Raw genomic sequence first — 21,532 nt, forward strand, 5'->3', positions numbered from 1 at the left:
GAGATAGGAGATGGACCAGAAGGAGTTGGAAAGAGTCGGATTCGGAAAGAGAAGAGAACCAACATCTATGCAAGGGCCTACTATGTGCACAGCATCGTGCTAAGCTTTACAAATATTATCTCATTTGAATCTCATAACAACCCTGGGAAGTAGATGCTATTATAATCCCCATTTTAAAGATGAGGAGACGGAGACCAAGAAAGGTGAAGTGATTTGCTCAGAGTTGCACAGCTAGCAAGCTCCTGAAGTTGGATTTGAACTCAGGTCCTCCAAATTTGGAGAAGCTGGGGTTTGAAGCTTGACTCAGACCCAGACTATTACTCCCCAGCCAATGGGCAAGGGCTGAGCCTCACCTGTCCCCGACAGTGAATATTCCACCACCTTACCTCTCCCCACTCTGCCGAGGATCATTCCAAGTCCCATACTGGCTATCGCTCTCCTGAACCAGCGTGTCAGTGTCCTTGGCCTCCGGGGGCTGCCTTGCGAAACACTGTTTGAGCTGATCCTGCAGAGACAAAAGGGCACAACTGACATGAGGGTGAGAAGTGACCCCAGGCCCATTCCCTGTCATGACCCCAACGAGCTGGCACTATGTGGTGTGGCCAGGCCACCCAAGAACCTCCAGCCTATTGGCTCATCACGTTCAAGGCCAAAGTCAAGAAGATTATCCCCACTGTTTTCTCATTAGGGAGAGAGTAAAAGTGGCAGACAGTTATCTCTCCTTCTGAACTTCCAGTCCTTCAGATGTGTCACTCAGGGGTCAGAAGAAAGGATGGCCGCCAGTATGTTGGATGGCCCCATGTGGGAAGAGTCATACAGGATGGGCAGTGCATGGATGGATAGCTGGATGCATGGATGGATAGATGGATGGATAGCTGGATGTATGGATGGATAGATGGATGCATGCATGGATGGATGGATGCATGAGTGGATAGATGGATATATGAATGGATATGGGTACATGGATGGATGCATGGATAGATGCATGGATTGATGGAAGGATGCATGGATGGATGGATGAACAGATGGATGCATGGATGAACAGATGGATTCATGGATAGATGGATGGATGGATGTGTGGATGGATATATGGATGTATGGATGGATAGATGGATGCATGGATGGATAGATGGATGCATAGGTGGATGGATGGATGCATGGATGGATGGATAGATGGATGCATGGATGGAACATGGATAGATGCATGGACAGATGCATCATGGATGGGTTGTTGTGACCCATATCACTGAACAGAACTCTCAAACAAATGAGATCACAGATAATCACAGAGTATTTGAGTCACTCAATGTCTCACGACAGTTTCACCCTGTCACATAACACTAATTTGTTATCTTTCCACCTAATTATTCTAATAAGCTCCTTGACAGCACAGGCCATGTCCTATACTGATTTTCCCCCAGAGTGCCTTACTCAGTCTATGATGACAAAGTAGATGCTTGATAAGTATTATTTTGAGGGCAGAGATTGTTTTTGCTTTTGTATTTATATCCTCAGTGCTGAGCACAATGTTTAGCACACAGCAAGCACTTAATAAATATGATTTCATTCACTGATTCATTCATTCATTGATTCCTTCTTTCGTTCGCTCATTCATCATTTGTTTGTTAATTCATTCATTCATTCATTCATTCATTCATTCATTCTCCACCCGAAGTTCTCCATCTTCTCAAAAATTTAAAAATAAACAGGAGGCCTGGTCCCAGGTCAGCCCTTCCAGCAAACAGCCCTGAATCTATTTCTGTTTGGAGAAATTGTTGTCTATCCATGTGTTTGCGTTACCAGTGAGGTCAACATTTGTCCAGCTGATGCAGGGAATACACTGACTTCCACTCCAGCATTCCTTCATCTCCTCCTCTGGCTCAGCCCCCATCCCTACTGTCCATCGCTAATCACCCAGCCCAATGAGCCACTACTTTCCCCAATTACCTGTAATGCAGAAGCCGTGCCTGCTAGTAACACTACTGTACCATTAGGCTCTGTTTCAGGAACTATCTTACACACAGAAAATTAACATTATCTTCTCCCTTCACATGGCTCCCTTCTCTGCCCTCTCCATTCCAATCAAAGCCAACAGCTAGCTGTAGCTGACATACAGAATTCCATCTCCTCCCAACATGTTTCTGCCCAAGCTGTGCCCCTCACCTGGAAACCTCTTCCTTCTCCCAGCACTTCCCATCCAGCTAGTGAGCAACAGTGACACGGTCCTAGCCCCCAGTCTCTTCAATGCCAAGTCTCCCAATATCTAACAGGGTTGTGATTGAGAAGGTATTTGTGAACCTTCAAGGCCTACATAAAAGTCTGCTGTTGTTTTTACTGGTGGGAAAATAGCTTGAAAAGGTCAGAGCATGTCCCATATGCTATGGTTATGAAGCTAGCACACTCTCTGGGATCCCCAAAAACACTGACCAGAATTAAGGCTCTAAACCCTGCATAAGGGGAGGGCAGGGTTCTCTACCCACCTTGGCCCAAGGACAGGATTCCCCTGCTCTAGTTAGGTCCCAGGGGACTGGCTTCCTTCAGCACACTGTATGACTTCATTCACATAAGGAGCTAATGTTGGGGGGTGGGGGGAAGAGGGGGGAAAGGGCAGGTTGCCAAGTTGCTCTTACACTGTCTCTCTCTGTTTCTCTGTCTCTCTCTTTTCTCTCACTCTGTCTCTGTCTCTTCTCTTTCTCTCTGTCTCTCTATCTCTTGTGTCTCTCTGTCTCTGTCTCTCTCATTTACCAAGCCTGGTTTTTAGGAAGATGCCCCTCTGGTGCCCCTCCTCCCGTTACAGGGCTGGGTAGATGTAATTCAAAGCCCTCAGTAAGGCTTGGGGCCAGATGGGCTGCCCGGTGTCCCAGGCTGAGCAAAGCTGCCATGACTGTCGCCTTGTTCACTATTCCTGACTTGTTGGCTAGGCCAGGGTAAGGAAGATCCAGCTGATTCCTCACTGGTGGGGGTCTGGGGACAGCCTTGCAGGGAGGCAAAGTGGGACCAGGGATCTTGAGCCAGAAAGAACCTCAGAGACTATCTCTCCCATCTCTCTGAGTCCGACCCTCCCATTTTATAGATGAGAACACTGAGATTCGGGGCAGTTAAGTGACTAGTCTGAGGTTACACAACTAACTTGGCATTGTATAGATATGGTCGTGGTTCTAGAGCTAAAATCAACCTCTGAAGCCATCTATCTGGTCTAACCCTCTTATTTTGAAGAGGAGAGGGAAGGAAGACCAGCCCAGGGTCACACAGTCAGTGCCAGGAGTGACACGGTGCATCCCCTGCCCCTAAAGTCAATCCCCTTTCCTTGGAGAAGGCAACAGGAGAAGATAGGGCCCTGAAGGGAATTCCCAGGATCTGATTCAGAACTGGAAGGGACCTTAGAGGCCATCTAGCCCTGGTTTTACAGACAAGGAAACTGAGTCCCAGAGAAGCCATGCCCCTTAACTGAGGTCCTGCACAAGGCAGTGTCAGGGTTGGCTTTGGGTGCCAGAGCTGGCCTTGAGCTAGTTCCTAGATGGCTTCTCCCACACACAAGAAAATAAATCAAATGATGACAGTTATCACAAAACTGGAGAGAGCCTGAGCACTCCAGCCAGCGAAGAACTTCTACTCAAATGCACAGACCAAACAATATAAGCTCCATCGTTAGGCCCTCTTTCTTTATTGGTATCAGGGTAGCAAAGCAGATTTATTTATCCATAAAAATCTTTTGCTTCCCTCAAAGCACCACCTACTGATTTCCCCATTGGTTCAGTGTTCAGGCATACTTCAGTTTGTTTGACTCTCCGTGACCCCATTTGGGGTTTTCTTGGCAAAGGTACTGGAGGGGTTTGCCGTTTCCTTCTCCAGCTCATTTTACAGATGAGGAAACTGAGGCAAACAGGATGAAGTGACTTGCACAGGGTCACCCAGCTAGTAAGTGTCTGAGGCTGCATTTGAACTCATAAAGATGAGTCTTCCTTTTTTTTTTTTTGCAGCAGGGGGAGGGCAGGGTAATTGGGGTTAAGTGACTTGCCCAAGGTCACACAGCTAGTAAGTGTGTCAAGTGTCTGAGGCCGGATTTGAACTCAGGTCCTCCTGACTCCAGTCCCAGGCTCTGTGCACTATGGCACCCCCTAGTGGCCCCTTCCCCAAACCTAATTGCTCCATAGGACCAAGATGGCAGCTATACATCTATAGATCCTTAATATATTTTGTATTGATCTAGCTGCTTCCAGACTGTATTCTCCCAACCCCAACAGAAAGTAAGCTCCTTGCAGGGCAGCTGTTTTCACTTTTGTCTTTGTGTCCAAAGAGCCTAGCACAGAGTAGGAACTTCATAAATGTCTGTTGAATACACCAAAAGGAACATTACCATGACACAGAATAAATCTGTTGTCTAAGACACCAGACACTCAGCTTTGGACAACTTTGTCAGGCCATTCAATCCAAACCCTGCATTTTCCAGATTTTCTAAGGTTCCATTCACCTCTAACACACTATGATTCAATAACCCAATGAGGCAGAAGCTCAGATAGGTGATGAGGTCACACAGGAAGAGAAGTACCAGAATTTGAACCCAGACCCTCAGATGCCAACCTAAGGGCTCTTGCCACTCCACCAAGCTTCGAACCTCCAGACGACCCACTCTGGACATACTTCCCCTGGACATTATCCAAAGTTCAGCCACAAAGCATCCTGGGCAGAGTCGGTCAAATATATAAATGCCATATTGTGTTGCTACCCCAAGCCCAGCAGGGCCTCTCTTTGCCATGGGCCTGAGTCATCCATTGAGAAGTGTGCTCAGCTAAAAGGGGACAGATCCAGTACAGACACGTTGGCTCCCCTGGGGATTCATTACCCCAAATGACAGAAATAAACATTCACAGTTTTTCATGAGAGGCGGGGGTTGGGTTGCATGTTATTTGTCTTCCCGAAGCGAGCTCTCCAGGAGAGAGAGAGAAAGAGCTCTGCAGGGTTCCGTGCTAAGAGCAGCCTGGGTCCCTTCTTATTCCTGGCTGGTAAATGAGCTCTAAGTATAGTCTCTATGGTGAGTGTTGGGACACACAGGAGATCAACAGGCCTCTCAGGGGGCACCAACCCAAGGGCCTGGGTGCCAGCCTTATGGAGGGCTGAGCTCAGAGAGGGAGCCCCAGGGAGATAGCTGGCCCCTAGACCCTCCTCCAGTAACCTCAAGGCCTGCCTGCTTCTCACAAGGTCCATCACAAAAGGGGATGGAGACGGGAGGTACAGATTACAGCAGCAGGCCTTGGACCAATACAAATTTCAGGCACCTCCTTAGGAGAGGTGACTGCCCAAGACCCTCTCTTTACCCATCAAGGCCAACCTGACTGAGAGGGTCATTGAGTCATAGTATGTCTGAGGTGAAAAGAACTCTAGAAATCATTTACTCCAACCCTCTCATTTTCCAGATGGATCATGTTAACCCGATTTTACCTGAAAACAAATGTTTAGGAGGGAAAAGAGTCTCATACTGAGACCTAGCCATGCGCCCCTTTAGGGCAGCCCTGCTCCCCAGGCCGGAGAATCCACGCATGAGGCTTGGAGACAACAGGAGAAGCTATTTTTACAGAGTATACTTCCAAATTTATAGCAAAGCATTTTGTTCTATTCTGGTGGTGGTGTTTTATAGTGGTATGACTGTTTTGGGAGATGATTTCTCTTTCATGACTTTGATAACGAAGTACTTCTTTTTAATAAGTCATTTCTCTGGCCTCAGTTTCCCCCTCCACAAAATGAAGGGGTCGTTCTAGATTTATATATAAGGTCCTTCCTGGCTCCCACATTCCATGCTCCAAGGTCTCTCTCAATTTTGACTTTCCTTGTTCTAAGGGCCCTCCCAGCTCTGACATCCCCTATTCCAAGGCCCCTCCCAGCTCTGACATTCTCTATTCTAAGGCTCTCTCAGCTCTAACATCCCCTATTCCAAGGCCCCTCCTAGCTCTGACATCCCCTGTTCTAAGGTCCCTCCCAGCTCTGACCTTCTTTGTTCTAAGGCCCCTCCCAGCTCTGACATTCTGTTTGAAGGTCCCTCCTAGCTCTGCCATGCTACAATCTAAGACTTCCCTGCACCAAGATCTGACATTTTATGTCCCAGAGGCTCTTAGGATTCTAACATCTTGTGTTCTGATGTTCCTTCCTTCTTTGATCCATAAGCAACAACCTAGAACTTCAGGCAACAACCTAGAATTCCAGAAGAACTTCTAAAAACAACCTCCATGTCACTCTTAACTCCCAGCACCAGACACAGTACAGATGGGGGAGGTGTTCAGAAGGGGCTTAACTTCTCATATTGAGCTCCCTCTCAAACCTCAGTAGAATCATGTAATTCATGAAGCCTTTAAAAAAAACCATGATGCTTCTTGGCCAACAATATCCTTCTACTTCCCAGAGGTGCTCGTGGAAACGCTGCTTTCAGCTACAGCCAAAAGAGCCAAGTACTATTCTTTTGCAGAAACAGAACACGCCCAAACATCCCTCATACAGTTTATTTCTGGGGGCCCTCCTGGTGTTTAGCAACAGAGAAAAACGGAGGCTCACAAACTCTCCAGGTTCTTTTGGGTCTAAATAAGGTGAGTGGGAATCAACAGAACCAGAACAAGGCCACCCACATCTCTCCAGCCCTCCCTCTGTTCTCTGGGTTGGACTCAGCTCAGGCAATATCTTGACTAAAACCTCTGCCACAGATTCAATGAGTTTAGGAAATCTCAGAGCTGGGAGGGGCCTTACAACATAGAATGTCAGAGATGGGAAAAGGCCTTAGAACAGGGGGTGTCAGAACTGGGAGGGGTCTTAAAACAGGGAATGTCAGACCTGGGAGGGGCCTTAGAAGAGGGAATGCCAAGGATGGGAGGGATCTTAGAAGAGGGGATGTCACAGTTGGGAGGGACTTAGAACACAGAATGTCAGGGCTGGGAGGGGCCTTAGAACAGGGAATGTCAGAGCTGAGAGGGGCCTTAGAACAAGGGATGTGAGAGCTGGGAGGGGCCTTAAAACAGGGAATGTCAGGGCTGGGAGGGGCATTAGAACAAGGGATGTCAGAGCTGGGAGGGACCTTAGAACAGGGAATGTCAGAACTGGGAGGGGCCTTAGAACAGAGGACGTCAGAGCTAGGAGCGCCTTAGAACAGGGGCTGTCAGGGCTGAGAGGGGCCTTAGGACAGGGAATGTCAGGGCTGGGAGAGGCCTTAGAACAGGGAATGTCAGAGCTGGGAGGGACCTTAGAACAGGGAATGTCAGAACTGGGAGGGGCCTTAGAACAGAGGACGTCAGAGCTAGGAGCGCCTTAGAACAGGGGCTGTCAGGGCTGAGAGGGGCCTTAGGACAGGGAATGTCAGGGCTGGGAGAGGCCTTAGAACAGGGAATGTCAGAGCTGGGAGGGGTCTTAGAACAGGGAATGTCAGAGCTGGGAGGGGATATCAGAGCTAGGAGGGACCTTAGAACAGGGAATGTCAGGGATGGGAGGGACCTTAGAACATAGAATGTCAGACCTGGGAGGGGTCTTAGAACAGGGAATGTCAGACCTGGGAGGGGTCTTAGAATGGGGATGTCACCTGGGAGGGGCCTTAGAATAGGGAATGTCAGAGCTGGGAGGGGATGTCAGAGCTAGGAGGGACCTTAGAACAGGGAATGTCAGGGACGGGAGGGACCTGAGAACATAGAATGTCAGAGTTCGGAGGGGCCTCAGAACAGGGAATGTCAGACCCGGGAGGGGTCTTAGAACGGGATGTCAGCTGGGAGGGGCCTCAGAACAGGGAATGTCAGAGTTGGGAGGGGATGTCAGAGCTAGGAGGGACCTTAGAACAGGGAATGTCAGACTCGGGAGGGGTCTTAGAATGGGGATGTCAGCTGGGAGGGGCCTTGGAACCAGGAATATCAGAGGAATCTTGGAACACAGAAGGGGTTGGAAAGGCCCTCTGAGATAAAGTACTTCCAAGCCAGTCATTTTCTAGCTAAGCAAGCTGACTCCATAAAAGGATAAGATGTGGGCTGCTCAAAGTGACCAGTGAGGGCCCAGGCTCCTGATTCTTCATGCAGCCTGCCATGTGTCATTGATTTCAATTTGGAAAAATGATGTGATGCCCCCCCCCCCGCCTCCCTCCAAGAGAAATGAACATTTGATCCAGGACCACTTTGGGTCATGTCTGTCCCTATGTCCCCCACCCCCTCCCACCTTATTTTTAGAAGTCCAAATACCACCTTCAAGGGGGTCAGATTTCCTTTCCCCCACCAGTCACATACTAAGAATACCGAAATCAGCAGGTCCTAAAAAAGCCCCTTTCTGGGAGTTGTCCTGCCAGAACGGACCACGCCCTGGCTGCTTTCTAGCTGCCCCTCTCCCCCTTGCTCCCCCCCCCCAATATATTGAGGTCAAGTGTTTTCCATACCACCCATGGACAGTGGCTCTACTTTCCTAACTGATGGCCAAGGAAGAGATTTCAAAAGTAAAATTCCATTAATCAATAGTTACTGAGTGTCTATGGGACTGACAAGCCCTCATGCCCGCTAATGGGCTGGGCTGGGGGTGGGGCACAAGACACAGATCTCGGCCCAAAACAATGTAGAATCCTAGGATCACAGGTTCACCAAATCTAAAGATAGAAGAGATGGTAGAGCTATCTCATCAACCCACTTGTTCCACAAATGGGGAAACCGAGACACGTGCCAATGAAAGGACTTTACAGACACACAGAACTTTGGCAATGGATAGCTCCTGGCACAGAGACAAGATGAACCATCCCTCATCCTGACATCAGGAGTCCTCTTGACAGCCTTTCCCCTTCCCTCCACTTGTCTAAGTATTACCCAACACCAAGACCACCTCCTCTGAGAAGCCTGCCTGGATTTTCAGAGCTGGAGGAAACCTTAGGGGTCATCTAGTTAACAGATCATAGGACAGCAGACTGAGAGCTAGGAAGGACTTCAGAGGCCATTGCCCAGCCTCCATATTATACAGGTGAGGACACTGAGCCCCTAAGAAATTAAGTGACCGGTCCAAGGTCACAGAGATAGTAAGAGGCGGAGAGGAAATTCCAAATCAGATTTCAGATTACGGATCTAGAGATGAAAAGGGCCTCAGTGGCCATTTGGGCCAGTATTTTCATTGTATAGACAGGGAAACTGAGGCCCAGAGTCCAAGTGACTTTCCCAAGGTCACATGCAGTCACAAGCCAGCATTTGAACACAGGTTCAAGCTAGTCCTCTTTCTAGCTTGGCCTTTGGAGCTCCTACAAGCTTCTCCCACACTCTCCCCCCCCCCCCCCCGCCCAAACAAATGAAACTGGCCCCAAACCCAGAATTTTTTCTCTCTAGTATGCAGTAGCACCAGCCTGTACCAGGGTTGATGTGAAGTTGGCACATATGAATTACTGTAACTTGATACCTCCATGTGTGAAAAGTCAGGAAGAGATGGGTTTGAATCCTGCCTCCGAGGCTTCCTAGCTGTGTGACCTTGGGCAAGTCACTTCACCTTTGCCTCAGTTTCCCCATCTGTAAAATGGGATTAGTCATAGCCCCTACCTCCCAAGGTTGTTGTGAAGATCAAATGAGATGATAGCGTAAAGCAGTTAGCACAGTGCCCGGCACGTGGCGGGTAGTAAGTGTGTGTGCGCGCGCGCGCGCGCGCGTGTGTGTGTGTGAAATGTTAGATGATGATTAATACTACTACATCTACTACTACTATTACTGCTACTACTACGTCTACTACCACCACTGCTCCCACCATCACCACTACCACCACCACTACTAATACTACCACCACCACTACTACTATATCTACCACCACTACTACTGCTGCTGCTGCTGCTGCTGCTACATCTACTACTACTAGCAGTGTGACCCTGGACAAGTGACTTAGCCTCAGTTTCCTCATCTGTAAAATGAGGCTAATAATAGCCCATTACATCTCAGGGTTATCATGAGGGTCAAATGAGATAATAATTACTCCAAGGCAAAATATGGACTTTCAATAAAATAGAGGATTTTCAAGCTTTCTCAGTGAAAAGACCAGAGCTGAATAGAAAATTTGACTTTCAAACACAAGAATCAAGAGATGCATGAAAAGGTAAACAAGGAAGAGAAATCATAAGGGACTTACTAAAGTAGAACCATTTTGTTTACATTCCTTCATGGAAAGATGATGTGTGTAATTCATGAGACATTTACACACATACATATATACATACATATATATATATACACATATATATGTAAATATATAGACAGAGGGCACAGGGTGAGTTGAACATGAAGGGATGATATCTAAAAAAATAAAATCAAGGGATGAGAGAGGAATATATTGAGAGAGGGAGCAAGGGAGAGATAGAGAATGGGGTAAATTATCTCACATAAAAGGGGCAAGAAAATGCAGTTCTATAGGAAGGGAAGAGGGGGCAGGTGAGGGGGAATGAGTGAATCTTGCTCTCACTGGATATGACTTGAGCAGGGAATAACATACACACTCAATTGGGTATCTTACCCTACAGGAAAGAAGAGGGAAGGGGATAAAAGTGGGGGGGGGATGATAGAAGGGAGGGCAAAAAGGGGGAGGAGGTAATCAAAAGCAAACACTTTTGAAAAGGGACAGGGTCAAAGGAGAAAACTGAATAAAGGGGGACAGGATAGGATGGAGGGAAACATAGTCTTTCACAACATGATTATTGTGGAAGTGTTTTGCATAACGATACATGTGTGGCCTATGTTGAAATGCTTGCCTTCTTAGGGAGGATGGGTGGGGAGGGAAGAGGGGAGAGAATTTGGAACTCAAAGTTTTAAAAGCAGATGCTCAAAAAAAAGTTGGTTTTGCATGCAGCTGGGAAGCAAGATATACAGGGAATTGGGCACAGAAATCTATCCTGCCCTACAAGAAAGTAAGGGGAAAGGGGTTGGGGGGGAGTAGGGTGACAGAAGGGAGGGCTGACTGGGGAATGGGGCAATCAGAATATATGCCATCATGGAACGGGGAGGAGGGTAGAAATGCAGAGAAAATTTGTAACTCAAAATCTTGTGGAAATTAATGTTGAAAACTATTAAATAAATAATAAAATTGAAAAATAAACTAAATGAGATAATAATTATAAAATGCTTAGCCCAGTACCCAGCACAGAGTAGGCACTTAATAAATGTTAGCACCTACTCAGTGCTGGGCATTATGCTATGTGCTGGGGCTACAAAGAGAAAACCGAGATGGACCCTGCCCTTCATGGAGTGGATGTTGTCCCCTTCCAAATGGTTAACTGAACAAAAATGTCGGATGATCCATGAGGTTCAGTGCAACATGATTAACTGAACAAAGATGTTAAGTGGGAGTCGTGGCACAGGGCTGAGGGTATCAGGGAAGGCTGCAGGGCAGGCTTCAAGGGTGAGGAGGAAAGGGCTTCCCATAAGCAAATCTACAGAAGGGACCATGAGTCTGGATGATGAATCTGGACGTCCTCCTGTGCCCTCAGGCCACTATTCACCACAATGCACCGGGTTTCCTAGGCTCCCCTCTACCAATCCCACAGGCTCAGTCTTCCTCTCTAATCAGAGAGGTTTCTATAATTTCTCAGACACACGTTCACCACAGTCACCGTTCGCTGACCTCTCCCTCAATCAGTCAGGCGGATGCTAATGAATTCTCAGCCTCCCCATCAATTTTTGCGGTTCCAACAGCCCACCACATCTTCCTCCCTGGTGTCCTGACACATTATGTCCTATAAAGGGATGCTGAGCTGCCAAGTCTCCCACTCTCCAGGTGCTGACAGACCACACAGACTTCCTGGGCAGCCCAAGTCCAGCTTGGCGGGAGTGGGGGATGCTGCCTTGGAGAACTCAGAGGCAGAAAGAAGGGTCTGGGAGAGAGAACCCAGTAGGCTGGGAAAGTCATGTTTCCAGGCTCTGCTCTTCTGTTTACCAAATGAACAACCTGCGGCAAGCCACTTCACCTGTCTGCCTCAGTTTCCTGACCACCACAGTGGTCTCTTCCAGCTTGGTCCCATGGCAATATGATTGACTCTTTGCTAAGTGAGATCATCAAAAAAGAATTTTTTAAGCAACTAATGCCTTCAGTAGCCCTCTCCCACCTCCCCCATGTCCAATCATGGGCCAAATCTCACCATTTCTACCTTCACAACCTCTTTCCATCTGACCCCTTCTGTTGGCTCCCACTACTTAAGCTGGGTTCGGGCCCTCCTCACCTCTCACCTAGATTAGGGCAGCAGCCTCCTACTACCTCAAGCCTGTCATCACCCCCATCCACCCAACACACTTCTGTCAAAGTAATTTTCCTTCAACAAGTCTGACCACATGACTCCTGGCTTCCTCTTGCCTCAAGGATCAGATACAAGCTCCTCTGCCCAACCCAACCTGGCCCTAACTTCATTTTTTCCATTATGCATCCCTCCTCTCCCACACTCTTCAAGTCGAGCCCAAGGGGCTGGATTCTATCTCCCACCTCCTTGCCCTGACCTGGAATGATCCCACTCCTTACCTCTGCCTTCAAGATGGCGCATCTTCTGCATGAGGTCTTTCCCTGATGCTCCCCCCACCCCCAACAGCCAGTGTCCTCCCTCCTCTCCCCAACTATCTGATATTTAACTCCTGTGCACATATTTGTGGTTGTTAACTTTATATTTAGGCTGAATATATATATATATATATATATATATATATATATATATATTTACACAGACTTTTTTGGGTCTCTTTCATTATAAATGTACATTCCTTACAAGTAGGGATTACATCATTCTTTGTGCTTGTATCACCACGGCCCAGCACACTCCAGGCAAATATGATGGTTCATTGACTGACTGTTAGCCAATGGAAGTACCAAGACAGAAAGGAAGCAGACCTCCCCCTCCACTGGGGTCATGAGCTCACAGGCTTGGCTACTAACTCACTACGAGACCTTGGATGAGTTTGGTTAGAAATGGGAACGAGTGTTATCACTGCCCTCTCAGCCTCAGCCTTCTCTATAAAAATGAGGGGCTTGGATGAGCAGATCCCCAAAGTCTTCAGTGTTCTAGGACTGTCACAGCACATCGTGCGATAAATGAGTTCCATCTTCCAAAGTCCAGGAGGGCTCACTGCCCTCTCTAGGCTTTCTGCTAGTGAATACCTTAAGCCCAAGGGCACAGAGCTCACTCTCACCCTCCTGCCTGCTCTCCCCCAACCTCCTACAATGCCCACACACACTCCTCCCGTCCTACTTGGGAAGATTTCCAGGCCATATGAACTGGCGATTCCTTCCCTGGGCTCAGAAAGGAACGCTCTGCTATCTCCTCTGGTCTCTAGCCCAGAAAGAATCCCCCTCCAACCCATCAGAAGGCTAACCCTCTTTCGTGATGCCATGATGGTCTCCAAGGGACCTCCCGGCAATAAAAATGATGATGCCAAGCCAAGAAAACCTGCTTGGAGAGGATCTGTTTGTCCTCGGGGCAGAGTTAGAGCTGGGAGGGACCTTAAAGTCCAATCCTTTCTTTTATAGAGGAAGAAACTGAAGTCCAGAGAGCTCACCAGGGGCCTCAGAATTCATCAGTACCAATTCTAGCCTCCCCATTTTACAGATGAAGAAACTGAGAGGCCCAGAGAACACATGACTTGATCAGTGTCACACAGCAGTAAGTCACAGAGACAAATGTGAATCTGTTACCCTAGACGCAAGTCTTCTCATACCACGTTGTCTTGAATGGACTTCAGAGGCCAAGGGTTCCTAACTCTGAAGCACGCGAACTTTTAAAATATATGTATTTTGATGACTGCATTTCAACATAATTGGTTTCCTCAGTAATCCTATGTATTTTAGTCAGTCTCTCAACTAACATTAATTAAGCACTTACTGTGTGCCAAGCACTGTGAATGAGTCTCTCTACTCCTCCCCACAGCTGCCAACGTGATATTTCTAACTGTCAAGATAAACCTCCTAATAGAGAAACAAGCTGTCTGGAGAGGGCAGGAACCTTCCAACAAAGGATAGATGATACCGCTGGGCAGGTCATTTGTAAGAGGGATTCCTATTTAACAATCATTTTTGGACTAGATGGTCTCTGAGCCCCCTTGAGCTCTGAGATTCTATGACGCTGTCAGAAACTTGTTGCTCAGTCATTTCTGACTCTCTGTGACCCCATTTGGGGTTTTCTTGGCAGAGATACTGAAGTGGTTTGCCATTTCCTTCTCCAGTTCATTTGACAGATGAGGAAACTGAGGCAAACAGGGTGAAGTGACTCGCCCAGGGTCACACAGCTAGGAAGTGCCTGAGGCCACATTTGAACTCAGGTCTTCTGATGCACCATAGTGCCACCTAAGTACCCATCAGAAACTAGGTTTGGTTCATTTTTAAGCAAAGTTAAGTGGTTGCCTTCTATGATAACAGTAACAGTGGATGTCATACCTCCCCAGCAGACCATCAGCTACTTGAAGGCAGGACTGTCTAAATTTTGTTCTTGTGTCCCTAATACCTATCACAGTAGCTGGTATACAGTAGGCACTTAATAAATGCTTCTGGAAAATCATGGCACGTATGAGTTATAAGGTGATTGATACCAACACTGTGAGGTCTGCACTACAGTCATTATTCCTCCCATCTTACAGAAGGAGAAACTGAGGTTAATGAGAGAGGCTGTGCCCCTTTGAAATAGCTCTCCTCTTTGCCAGTCTCAGGCCTTAAGAGTTGATTATTAGAGATTCATCCTTTTTCATTATAATATTTTATTTTTTCCCCAATTAGACATTCAAACAATTTTTAACGTGTTTTTTGGTTGTTTTCTTTAATACAGACACATTCTTTTAGAAGTACTGGTCTTGTTAAAATGCAAATACACAATCTCTGTGTTAGATGGCCTCCCAGAAGCCATTTCAGCCAAGTCGGACCTAACTAGGATCCCCTCTGCAACATCCCGGACAAACTGACATCCAACTTCCACAGGAAACCTTCTAACTCCCCAGGCCACTTTTGGACAGTTCTAATTATTAAAGTACTCCTTGCATCAGGCCCAAATCTGCCTCTTGGTACATCTACCCCAGCCTCTGTCCCAGTGTCCACCCCTCTAGGCCAAGAGGAAGATGCCTGACTCCCCCTCCCAATGACAGGCCTTCATTCCTGCCCCCCGTGCTGCCCCAGACTAAGCATTCCCCTCTTCCCCTTTGCTCCATCAGACATATGATCCACATACAGCCTAGGTTTAAGGCCCTCCACTGTCTAGGCTGTCCTCCCCTGGACACTCTCCATCTCGTCAATGTCCCTCCCAAAATGCCACATGCACAGCTGGACCCAGTACACCAACTGTCATCTGACTGGGGGAGAATCTGGCAGGTTATGGCTTTCTTTAATGAAGCCCAAGTTCTAATTAATGCTTTGAGGCCTAACACGTCATACTGACTGTGCCCTGGAAGTGATAATATACTAAGGCATAAGAGTCACTTTAATTCAGTAAACACAGACAGGAGTCCTGTGATTTGGTACAGTTGGGCCTTTCTAGATCTCCATGGGAATTAGGAATGGTAACTTAGGTTAGTATCCTCATTTTTCCAGAGAGGGAAACTGAAGAAGACACAGGTTAAGTGACTCACCCAGAGTCACACAGCCAGTGTGAGGCAGGATTTGAATTCAGGTCTCCAAGTTCAGTGCTTTATCCACTGTCTTTCTTAATCAGTAACTTTGGGCCCAGAGGAATGAAGCTGCTTCGATTCCAAAGATGGCAGGGACCTCGAAGGCCATCAAGTCCAACCTATACCTAAGTGAGAATCCCCCTTGCAATATCCCCTTCAACAGAACATTCAGAAATGGAAGCCGTCCAACATTAGAAGGGGCCCCCATTTTATTTTTGAACTCGGACACCATCAAGTCCATAGATCCTAAAGAACACTACTGGCTCTGGAGTCTGAGAATCTCAGATGGAATCCTGACTTTATCATCCTATCTGCCCATGTGACTTTGAATAATTCATTCAACTGAGCCTCAGTCTCCTCATCTGTAAAAGGGGAGGGGGGGAGAAGATGAGACTTGCAGGATGGATAGATGCACTAGAAATTTAGATCTGAAGATCTTTCCCACCCATTAACAGGCCCATGTGACCTGCTTACATCACAGGAAGCCTAAGTCACCTGTGGTGGGAGGAGCTTCCTGACAAAGGAAACTGTGTCACAGGAAATGCTGAGAGAGTAGTTAGAGCTGAGGGAAAGAGAGCAGACATGTAGTAGCTGTGCTGTGAGTTTGCTTGTTAGTGGCCAGGCCCCAGTAGGGGGCAGAAGGTTGTGGGATGGAGCAGTTCTCTGCTGTGATGGGCTGGGCGTATTGGTTTCAGGATTTGGTCCTCTGGTGTCTGAATAAATGGTTTACTTCTACCTTCCATGTGGAGAGTCTCGTACATGTTGCGATACAGAACCACACAGGCATTTTGACAATTATCATCTATATTGTGATTATTGCCTTGCTGATACAACAGAGTGCACTGAAAGCTGGTTTTGGAAGAATCCTCAGACTGGTTAGAATCCCAGGTGCTGGCTCCTATTTCTCCCTGTCTCTACCTTCTCTGTCCATGATCATTTTCATGTTATCTCCTCCATTAGAGACCGTCTTTGGCTTTTCTCTGTATTCCCAGAACTCAGGACAATGCCTGGCACACAGTAGGTGCTTAATAAATGCCTACTGGCTGACTGCCTTATTATCTGTATAACCCTGGGGAAATCATTTCCACTCTCTGCACCTCAGTTCCTCAACTTGTAAAATGGAAGAAATAATGAAATAAGGGAATGAGACTATGAGGTCTCTAAGGTTCCTTCTGCTTCAATCCCTCCCCACCTTCTCTACTGACGTCTTTTTCTCCCTCCTTGGGAGACCTACCTTCCAACTGCCCAGAGTGCCTGTCCTGCAGCCCTTTCTTGCTCTCAGGTGGCTGACCACTAACCACTGACAAGGTGATCACGTCTGATAAATAATTATTTAAAATAGGGTTTTAGCTGCCAAGGGCTTAAGGTAAGAGCCTCCTCCTCTCCTGGTGCCCTCCTTGGGGCTGTAGCTGACAGGCTGAGGTGGGGGGCCCCTGGAACACATTCCACGATGCAGAGTTAAGAGTGCTATGAGCATTCAAAGAAGGGAATTATAAGGAAGGGAGAGGCTCAGAGTAGTATAGGCTTCCCTCCAGAAGACACCTACAGTTCATCTGGTCCAACCCCTTTACTTTACAGATGAGGAAGTTAAATGATTTGCCCAAGTTCACAGAGCAAGCAGCACAGGCAGGATTTGAATCCACACCCCCTGACCCCACTTCCCAAGCTGTTCCTCCAACAGAAATGATTCCCTTAAGGGGTGAGAATTGGGTGAAGAGAGCCACAGGAGTTACTGACAAATAGGGCCATTAAGAGCAAGGCTGAAATCCCAGTGAACTTCACATTCCTGGTACAGCTCACAATTCCTCTCATCAATAACATCACTTTGGGAGCTGAAGGAATTTAGGGGAGTTAACTGTGTGAATCATCAATGATAAGGGCCAGCTTCCCGAAAGGAGAGGCTTTCCGCTTCCCTAAAGAGCCAGCTGGCAAAGGAAGCCTGATACCGAAGGCTGGAGGATGCTCCCCTAGACCAACCCCTTTCTTTACAGATGAGCAAACTACCCAGAAAGGCAGTGACTCGTCTAAAGTCATACAGGCAGCCAAAGGCAGGATTTGTGCTCAGGGCCTCTCACTGGAAAACTAAGGCTCTTTCCTGCACCTGATGCAAAGGACAAACCTTTGTCGAGAGGCTACCAGCATGCCCCACCCCCCAAAGCTATTAAATCATACCTACCCTTTGACCCAGCAATACTCTTACCAGGTCTGTGTCCCAAAGAGATGAGAATAAAAAAGAAAAGAACCTAAATATACAAAAATATTTATAGCAGCTGTCTTTGTGGTGGCTAAGAATTGGAAATAGAAGGGATGCCCATCAACTGGGGAATGGCTGAATAAGTTGCGGCATATGATTGTGATGGCAGATTATTGTGCTATAAGAAAGAACAATCAGGATGCTTTCAGAAAAACCTGGGAAGACTTACATGAACTGATACAGAATGAAAGGAGTAGAACCAGAACCAAAGCAACTAATATAGTAAAACTATATATAGATATAGATATGTATGTATGTATAATATATATTATATATATATATATATGCATAGTAACAGTAATGTTGTAAAGATAATCAACTGGGAAAATCTCATCAACACAATGACCCACTCCAAAGGACTCATAATGAAACATGCTTATCCACCTCCAGACAGAGGAATGATGGACTTTTTTTTCTTTCCCTCTTTTCCTTCCTTCCTTCTTTCCTTCCATTATTCCTTCTTCCTTTCTTTCTTTCCTTCCTTCTTCCGTTCTTCCTTCTTCCTTTCTTTCTTTCCTTCTTCCTTCCTTCTTTTTCTTTCCTTCTTTCTTTTCCTTTCTCTTTCCTGTTTTAGATCATGGCTAATACAGAAATTTGTTTTGCACAACTATATATATTTGCAATGAATTTTATTTTTCTAACCTCCAAAATGAGTGGGAGAGAGAGAGGCAAAGGGAAAGAATATGCAACTGAAAAAAAAAATTAAACTGAATTATTTAAAAAGGAGAGCAACTACAAACAACACCGAAGGAATAGCTCTGCCCCTAGAATTTTCATGAGACCATAGGACAGGGAACTGGACTGGAGTCAGAATGAGGGCCTGGGGTGAGGAAGGGGGGAAGCCGAGGGGCTTCCATGAGGCCAAGGAGACGCAGGGTAGAAGTTTTAAAAAGGCAAAACCTTAGAGACTGTCTAGTTCAAACTCATCAATTTATAGGTGAAGAAACTGAGGCAGAGAGGTTAAGCAACCTGTTGATAGCCAAACCAGTGAATGAGCCAGTGCCAAAGCTGGGCCTCAAACGTCAGGCTCCTGAATCTTATCTTTGTGCTCTCCTCACCACAGCCTACAAAATCACTCCAGAACAGAGTTATCAAATATGCCGGCAATATCCCCTGGTATGGTTGGAACAAGAGCAAAAAGGAATCAGAAAATGTTTAACAAAATAAATCAAAGTGCGACAGGACAGAGATAATGTGAATGTGTGGTTTTCTAAGTTACCATGACCTGTAGGGATACTTATGTTCTATGTAGTGGCTCCTGCTTCTAATTCAGCTTGACCCAATGGTCTAAAGGCCTGGGGTGGGTACCTGGTTACCCCAGATCCACAGGGTTGTAGCTGAGACCTTGTCTTCCTCCACTGCTATAAGAACCTGTTAGAAAAGGGCAAAGGGTCAAAGCCCCGACGGGCCTCAGCTGTGGCTATCCTTGCCTGTGTTCTACTAGAGGTCTCAGGAGAAAACAGCAAGAGGGCCTTAGAACAGGGGATGTCAGGGCTGGAGGGGCCTTAGAACAGGGGATGTCAGAGCTGGGAGGGACCTTAAAACAGGGGATGTCAGGGCTGGAGGGGCCTTAGAACAGGGGATGTCAGGGCTGGAGGGGCCTTAGAACAGGGGATGTCAGGGCTGGAGGGGCCTTAGAACAGGGGCTGTCAGGGCTGGAGGGGCCTTAGAACAGGGGATGTCAGGGCTGGAGGGGCCTTAGAACAGAGGACGTCAGAGCTAGGAGCGCCTTAGAACAGGGGCTGTCAGGGCTGGAGGGGCCTTAGAACAGGGGATGGCAGGACTGGAGGGGCCTTAGAACAGGGGATGTCAGGGCTGGAGGGGCCTTAGAACAGGGGATGTCAGGGCCGGAGGGGCCTTAGAACAGAGGACGTCAGAGCTAGGAGCGCCTTAGAACAGGGGCTGTCAGTGCTGGAGGGGCCTTAGAACAGGGGATGTCAGGGCTGGAGGGGCCTTAGAACAGGGGATGTCAGGGCTGGAGGGGCCTTAGAACAGGGGCTGTCAGGGCTGGAGGGGCCTTAGAACAGGGGATGTCAGGGCTGGAGGGGCCTAAGAACAGGGAATGTTAGAACTAGAAGGGGTCCTGGAACAGGAAATGTCACAGCTGCCTGGGAGCAACTTTAGGACAACACTCACAGAACTACAGAATTATGGATGGGATACCATCCCGTCCAAACTTCACCCCACTGCAGAAAGCCCCCTCCTGCCTCCCTCACACACATTGGAGTGTGTGACCTTTACTGAGCTCCCCCACCCCTGCCCTTGTGTTCTAACTCCCTCCCACTGAGCCATCAGGCCATCCCACTGTCACTTGGCCAAACAGGGGCTGGAGCTGGAGAAACTACTGTTCAGGGTTTGAAAAATACAACCCTTGAGAATCTATTTTCCCTCCTCAATTCCTCAACCATTCTCCCTTATTATTTCACAAGGAAAAAAATCTCCCTTCGTCAGCCCACTGCCATATGGCATATGGATCCCAATATGGAACAGAGCGGTGGGCTGCTGAAAGGAAAGAGGCCTCGTGGCGGCTTGCCTGGGCTGGAAGACCCTCTCGAATTCAGCTCCTTGGAGGCAGAGAAAGCTGCCAGCCCGGCTCTGCATATGGAGAGCACAGGATTAGGGTTCGGGTCCAGGGAAGGGACAAGAAGCCTGGCCTTTCAGTGAGCAGACAAGGGTTCTGCTTTTGGCTAGAACGCCCACTAGGAGTGTGACAGCGGCCAAGTCCTTACCCTGATCTGGGCCTCAGCTTCTACTCTGTTAAGTGAGGATGACCACACTCTTGCATTCATTCTTTCATGACACATTTGAAAAGTCCAGCACTGTAGAACTTGTGTACGTTTAGGAACAGCGGGATTAGGAAGTTTAGTTAAGACTGTTCCTGTCCTCGGGCAGCTTACAGTCGAAGGAGAGGCTAAAGCTGCTGGCAAATGCTTCAGAGGTAGAGAACCAAACGACAGAGGAGGTCGCCGGAAAAGGCTGTCACTAGCAGGGATCAGCTGGGAAGCTCCAGAGAAGGTTAGGCTCCTAAGCGTCATGACAAGGTCCAAAGGCTGGTGACTGCCTCCAGGCTAAAAAACTAAAACCACCTTGGCCTAGGAAGATTCTGGGGGGCATCCCTGGTTAGTAACAGGACAGAAAGGACACCTCTCCACTCAGGAGCATGGCAGCAGGGGCCCCACTGGAAGAAAAAGGGGACCACGAGCAGCAGGTGAGATTTCACCCACATCCCAGAGGCTGCCTGGGGAGGCCCATGCCCTGGTGCCATGCTCAGCAAAGGGAAGGGTACCTGCCCTCCCACCCACTGCATCCCATTCTGCCTGGACAGTCATACCTAGGGGCAAGCCATCCCCCCAAAATCAGGCCATGATCTACTCCTTTGCAACTTCTTGTTGCTTCAATTTCTAAGAGCCTATTTGGCATGGGTTCATAGAACCTAAGAGCTAGGTGAAGCCTTAGAACCCAGAACCCAGAATGTCAAAGCTAGAAGAGGTCAGAGAATAGTATCAGATCTGGGAAAGGGCCTTAGAACAGAGAATGTCAGAACTAGGAGGGGCCTTACAACACAGAATGTCAAACCTGGGAAAGGGTCTTAGAACAAGGAATATCAGAGCTGGGACAGGCCTTAGAACACGGGATATCAGGGCTGGGAGGGGTCTTAGAACAGAAAAAAATCAAAACTGGTAGAGAT

General features: G+C 47.6%; 1 protein-coding gene across 4 annotated transcripts in view; it reads right to left on the reverse strand.

The window, feature by feature from the left end:
- KIAA1671 (KIAA1671 ortholog) overlaps positions 1 to 21,532 on the reverse strand; it is a 224,157-nt gene that overhangs the window by 23,520 nt on the left and 179,105 nt on the right. For all 4 annotated transcript variants that reach the window (XM_036758501.1, XM_036758509.1, XM_036758523.1 and 1 more), the window contains one exon: positions 387 to 505. In XM_036758501.1, coding sequence (XP_036614396.1) covers positions 387 to 505 — 119 coding nt within the window. The remainder of the gene's footprint in view (positions 1 to 386; positions 506 to 21,532) is intronic.

This window comes from Trichosurus vulpecula, chromosome 1 (genome assembly GCF_011100635.1).
Source record: "Trichosurus vulpecula isolate mTriVul1 chromosome 1, mTriVul1.pri, whole genome shotgun sequence".
NCBI lineage: Eukaryota > Metazoa > Chordata > Mammalia > Diprotodontia > Phalangeridae > Trichosurus > Trichosurus vulpecula.